Raw genomic sequence first — 6,429 nt, 5'->3', positions numbered from 1 at the left:
CACAGTACAATGTGAGCACAGGGGAGCAGGCACAGTACAATGCCCAGGAATGACTCCGCTCCTGCTTTTATTTTAGAACGTGGGCACACCAGGCAAGCTGGTCCACAAGCTTCTGGGTGGTTCTCCTGTCTGGGCCTCCCGTCAGAGTACAGATGTGTGCTACCTCATTCAGCTGACTTTCTTCATGGGCTCACTGCTTGTACAGCAAGCACTTTAACTACTCGAGTGAACTGTCCCCCTAGTCCATATCTTTACTCTTCACTGAGGATGAGTTTTTAAATTGAATTCCAGGAAAGCACTTTGCATCCTCTGTCTACCTTCCTACTAGCTTGCTTTCCCTTGCGGATTGAAAGACTGACCTTGTCTAGATTTTGATTTGTGCTCTAGTATAGACGTTACAAACCTCTTCATTGTCTCTTTAAGATACAGGGCCTCTCCTACTGGAGTCAGCCAGTTCCTACATAGCAATGTGTGTGGCGCCTTTCATTTAAAGGGTTTTGAGGTGTTGGCTTGGTTAAAGTTTCTCTCATTACCCATGAGTATAGACCAATCTTTTCTCTTAGGTCTTTTATATATCACTTAAAAACAGGATCTTTTATTTCTGAAACTTGTTTTTATATATAAAATATGATAAAAATAAACCCTACCCATCCCTCCCTTGATGCCAACTAGCCCAACTGTATTGACTGTGATCATCTAATTCAGCAGGCAGCCGGAACAGTCCTGTAGGCGCACGATCTGTTTCAAGATGGAGTTCTCTTTTCTAACTACTACACATACTATTAGATGCTTATAGCTTCTTTCTTAATGGGTGGGGAGGAGTATTTGAGAGAAGATCTTACTGTGTAGCCAGGCTAGCCTCAAAGTCACAGTCATTCTCCCTCAGTTTCACAAAAACTGAGATTAAGCAAACTTCTTTATTTTGTTTGTTTGTATTGCTGCGGGGGGGGGGGCGCCATAGCAAGCATGTGGACGCCATCTCTCTCCTTCTACCATGTGGGGCGTGGAAATTAAGTCAGCTGAAGGACCTTTACCCCTTTATCCACTGAGCTGCATCCCTGCCCCCCCCCCCGAACACCTTTTTAAAAATTAACTTTATATACCTTGTTTGGAAAGGGGCCAGACCATATTATTCTTACTCTGCCCTTACTGCCAATGGTTTGGGGTGAACTTTGGAGTCAGTCTGTCCACTCTGAAATACCTGCTGTACTTTTCACCAGTCTCCCTTCTGGGAAGAAGGAGCACATCTTTAGCTGAGAAAATGAAGGATTTCAGTGCCTCAGACTTGCTTCATCCAGACAGCTCCTTATCCAGTTCCAAAAGCCATTCAAGAAGTTGTACCAAATAAAACCTCACTGTTTTCTTTCCACAGATGCTCCCCAACTGGAGAGCTGAAAATATAATGAGTCGCCTTTACCACTTAGCACGCCCCTGCCCCTTTAGACAAGACCTTACTAAGTTGCTTAGGCTGGCCTTAATTTTGTGGTCCTCTTACCTCAGCTCCTGAGTGGTTGGATTACAGGCATTTGCCAATTTAGCCAGCTCAAAAACTCTAATATACCATAGTAAGAAACAGCAACATTTAGTATAGTCTAACTTAAACAGAGTGCTCACATTAGCCTACAGTTTGAGCAGAATCACCAAATAAAACTCCATTTTCTATAGTGTAGACAACATCTGCTGCCTCCCATCTACCAAAATGATGTGCATACTGATGAGAGCAAGGACGATGGGAAGAGCCTAGACCAGGATACAAAAGCTCTTTGGGGCTGAGTGACTGACAAGTTATCTAGAGCAAACCATGGACCAGCGTGGTATTCATTGTTACTGATTTCTTCTTTCTTTCTTTCTTTCTTTCTTTCTTTCTTTCTTTCTTTCTTTCTTTCTTTCTTTCTTTCTTTCTTTCTTTTTTCCTTGTGATAGGGCTTCTCTGTGTAACAGTCCTGCCTGTCCTGGAACTCGCTTTGTAGACCAGGCTGGCCTCAAACTCACTAAGGTCCACCTGTCTTTGCCTCTCAAGTGCTGGGATTAAAGACGTGCACCACTACATCTGGCTGATTTGTGTTTTAAGCAGATGAATTTCAAGTGAGCTCAGTCTATAAACTTCCAATAGTTCTAACAAATGGTGAGCATACAGAGGATATGCAAGCACAAAGGAAAGCGGACAAAGACAACACAGCTGCAGGAGCCAGTTAGAAAAGAAATGAGCAGGGTCAAGAGAAGCACAAGGTGGCGGGCAGGGCATCGGGACTACTCTACTTCATGTCACATGCTAAACGTACTGTATTGCAACTTTCTCAAGTGACTGCAACACGCTCGTAGAAGGCCACGTGCGATCAACTGCTTCCTTCTGCAGAGTATGTACAACTTTTGTCCTTGCCAGAGAATCGAGGACTTGGGAACACTAGATACTACACCAGCGTGCATCCTGGTTCTACTTTAAAGCAGCCACAGAGAAACAATGCTTAGAGAAAAGCTACGCACACACAACTTACCTGCCTAGGTGCTCCGAGTGTGGGCTGACCAAGTGCATTAGGTTTCTGAGTGTATGCAGTGGTTGTAGCTGATCTAAATTCACATGCTAGAAGAAGCAAAGGCTTGGTTACTAGTTTCAAACACACAGCAAATTAATAAAGAGTGCAAAGCCCAGGCTCGTACCTGTGAGGAGCAAAGGTAAAGGATGTTTGTGTTCAGTCTCCTCACCGCACGCGTCAGTCTCTGCTTGCTGAGGTTTTCTCCACAGAACTCACTGTAAGACAAGGGCAAGACTTCTAAGTCTGTTACAACGTTCCTTTTGAAGGCTTAACTGCAGTTCGGTGCCAGCACAGCACACCCTCTTCCCCCATAGTAAACGGCTGGGAACAGACACTTCCTAAGTACTGAACTATGCCCTTATGGGGAGCAGTTCCCATCATCGACAGAAACTACAAATGCATGTCCCTGGGTGACTGAGCAACTCTGCCAGGAGCTCATGTCCCATAAACAGGGATGCTATGAACTGATACACGGGGGAGCACATTCTATGAAGGATCAACAGGGGACTGTGGGTAAGAAAAATTCAACCACCAGCCACTCTGTGGAGAATGACAGCTGGAAACTTTTTACTAGGGTCCCATGGGACAAATCTCTGCTGCCTCCCATCTCCCAGAACTTTGCGCCTTCTCTGCCTGCAGCTTTCTTCCTTAGCATCCCCATCCATGGCTTGTTCTCTTCATGCCTTGAGCTAGGGAAGAGCATTTGCTCATCTGGGTTCAATTCCCTAGTACATGAAAAAACAAAAACAGGAGAAAAAAAACACCCACGCCTCCTGCTTTCAATGCTCTCTCCACCTGCAGGGATCATCCGCTTAGTTTACTTGAGCACATGCCTAAAAGCCCAGCAATCAGAATACTGAGGCAGGAGGAGCCTTCAGGCCACACCAGAATTGAATTCCATGACACCCAGATCTGTTACGTACAGAAACAAAGTCTCAAAAAAAAAAAAAAAAAAAACAAACAAACTGGGCAATGGTGGCACACTCCTTTGACCCCAGAACTTGGGAGACAGAGCAGGTGGATCTCTGTGAATTGAGGCCAGCCTGCTCTACAGAGAATTTCAGGACAGCCAGGGCTACAGAGAAAATCGGTCTGGAAAAAAAAGTAACAATGCAAACATGCAAGCTTCATAAGAACGAAAGAGCCCTCCCCACCCCTGTCCTGTCTCGTTCCCTTGGCTCCAGTGCATGGGTCTGCAGCATCCTCCCTGCACACCCTGGTCCTTCCTTTGGTTATTTCCAAGAACCAGATGGATTCTCTGTGGACTCCTCAGATTTCACGCACAACTGTAACACAATCAAACTGTCGACATCTTCTGAAACAATTTTAATATTTCTATTTCTGTCAAGCCTTCTCTTAGCTAGTGTAAGGGCACACCAGGAACATGAGAAATCAATGAAGACGGGATTGCCACTTGAATTACTTGCCTGTTGCACAGCTTTTTGGGAAGATTGATATCAAGTATGTGAGACACAATGTTGACGAGCTGAGTGGCGTAGCAGAGCGCGGCACTGATAGTGTAGGCAGGGTTGTTGTGCTCCATGTCTGAGAACGGACACAAAAGGCACAAAGGACCTCCACATCAGTACGCATACCAAGATTTTCACTTGTAGTTTTACAGTTTCACTCTTCCTGCGTGGTCAGACGCAAACAGTCCTTGATTGGGCCTGGCAGTGTATTTCCTAACAGTGACCAGATTAGCCCACTGTGGTGACTCCTGTTAATGTCAACATTGGGAGGCTGAGGCAGAAAAATCAGAAGTCTGAGGCCATCTTGAGCTACATGAGACCCTTCCTCAAAACCGGGGCCTAGGGAGGGATAATGGGGCTGGAGAGGTGGCTCAGCAGTTAAGAGAGCTTGATGCTCTTCCAGAGGCCCAGAGTCCAGTTCCCCACACCAGTGCTGAGTGGCTGACAACTGTATGTAACTCCAGCTCCAAGGTGATCCGAAATCCTGCACTGACTTCCACACTTGTGTACACACACACACACACACACACTCACACAGACACACAGGTGCACATAGTTAACATCTGGACTCAGCCTTCCAAATGTTAGGGTAAACAGGCATGAATTACCAGAAATTGTCTAAGGATGTCTTTTTCATGAATTAAGTCATATTAACCACAAAGGTGAAACATTGTCGGTTTAGCAAGTGTTGAAAATATAAAATGTGGTATATGCAAACAATGGAACACTAGTCAGCCACTTAACGCAATGGAATTCTAACATATGCCATGATATAAACTTTGTAAAAGAAGGCTAAATCAAAGAAAGCAGACAAAAAAATGCACACGCTGCATGATTTCACTCCCGAGTTGTCTAGGATAGACTGCCTATTGCTAGAAGAGCTGAAGAGGGGAAGAGAACACTCTCACAGCATGCGGCCTCTGAGATGAGGAAATGGTTTTCAGAACTAGGAAGAATTCAGGCTCTCAGACTGCTGTGCTGCGGGCAACCCAGCTGTCACCCCTGCCCTGTTCACTCTGGCATGAAGATTTTACCTCACAAAATACAATACATTTTCAGAGAACGTTTTGCTTCTCACCAGGCCCTTGGGTTGTTTTCTTCTCTTCTACCCAATTGTAGTAGGCAGAGTAGTCCCCGTTGTTTGGGAGGCTAATCCAAGGGCCTGTAATGCTAATGCTGGTGTCACCGTTGTGGTCATCACAGACCCATCTTCCAGAGAGGTAGGTTGTCCTCCGGGCCTCAGCAAGTTTGCTCACCATGCTAGATGTCATAGCGCTGTCACTCTCCGAAGACACATCTGCAGGATCTCTGCAAACAGGCAAGATTACAAAGGAACTCCAAAGCCACCTGAGCTTTTGAAAAAGCAACAGTGTATCTACTATAGGCTAAGAAAAGGTTACTGACTGGCAACAACAAAGAAGGCAAGCTGTTCCTCATGTCTTGTGCAGCCCTACAAATGTGTCCACAGTCAAGAGAAACACACTCAAGTAAGTGTGGCACTGGGAAGAGCAGAGGACCTCGTGCAAATGAAGACCACATCACTAAGTGGTCTTGTTAAGCCAAAGTCATTATGAGCCACATAACTACATGTGTACATGTTTTCTTCGTAAAAAAAGTTCAACCTTATTGAAAATTGCAGAAGTTTTACCCAAGTTACCAATTATGGAAAATGTAACAATCAAAATTAGGAAGCCTAAATTCAATTCCCATACTGAAAAACAAGCAAAATACAGTAAGGAAGGAATTAGTTTGGTATCTTTTTGTTTGTTTGTTTTTAAGACAGGGTCTCATGTATCCTAGACTGGTCTTGAATTCCTAAAGTGTGTGCCTAGCTACTGTGGTATAGAAATCGAGTCATTTACACCACAGTGCTATCAACTCATCTACAGACCCGATCCAACTCTGGAGTTGTTAAGATCCTCATTTGCAGTCCAGAAGGGAAACCCAGAATCATGTCTGGTGCTGGGTTCCTGCTGATCCACCAGGACGAAATGCTGGCACAAGGCTTCTGTTCCACCAGCTCCCTCTAAGGCCTGACCAGTGGTCTTTATGCAAACTTTAGTAATTTAACTTTTCTTCACTGCTCCAAAACACTTAGCAACTTTGTATCTAAATTTTGTATACTGCTTTCTATCAGCTCAGAGATTGAACCTAGGACTTCTTGCTAGCTGCCTAAGGGCTCTACCACTGAGCTATATCCCTGAAAAAGGGTCTCCTTAAGTTGTCCAGGTTAGCCTTAATGTGCAGTCTACCTAATAAAACTCTCAAGTATCTGGAATCACACGGGTCTCTGGCACTGAGAGATGGAGGAGGAGGCTGGAGTGTGCGCGCTCATCTACACAATTCTGAGACAGAGGGGAGGGAGGAGTGTGCACGCTCATCTACACAATTCTAAGACACGGGGGAGGCTGGGGTATGCACATTCA

General features: G+C 45.0%; 1 protein-coding gene across 1 annotated transcript in view; it reads right to left on the bottom strand.

Moving 5' to 3' along the window:
- Atg14 (autophagy related 14) overlaps positions 1 to 6,429 on the bottom strand; it is a 29,434-nt gene that overhangs the window by 3,257 nt on the left and 19,748 nt on the right. The window contains exons 6-9 of the mRNA XM_005355357.2: positions 5,082 to 5,311; positions 3,962 to 4,079; positions 2,659 to 2,749; positions 2,496 to 2,581 (exon numbers count right to left, since the gene is read on the bottom strand). Coding sequence (XP_005355414.1) covers positions 2,496 to 2,581; positions 2,659 to 2,749; positions 3,962 to 4,079; positions 5,082 to 5,311 — 525 coding nt within the window. The remainder of the gene's footprint in view (positions 1 to 2,495; positions 2,582 to 2,658; positions 2,750 to 3,961; positions 4,080 to 5,081; positions 5,312 to 6,429) is intronic.

Source organism: Microtus ochrogaster, chromosome 17, assembly GCF_000317375.1.
Source record: "Microtus ochrogaster isolate Prairie Vole_2 chromosome 17, MicOch1.0, whole genome shotgun sequence".
Classification (NCBI taxonomy): Eukaryota; Metazoa; Chordata; class Mammalia; order Rodentia; family Cricetidae; genus Microtus; species Microtus ochrogaster.
Note: the sequence above shows the minus strand (reverse complement) of the source record. Positions and strands in the feature narration are given on the sequence as shown.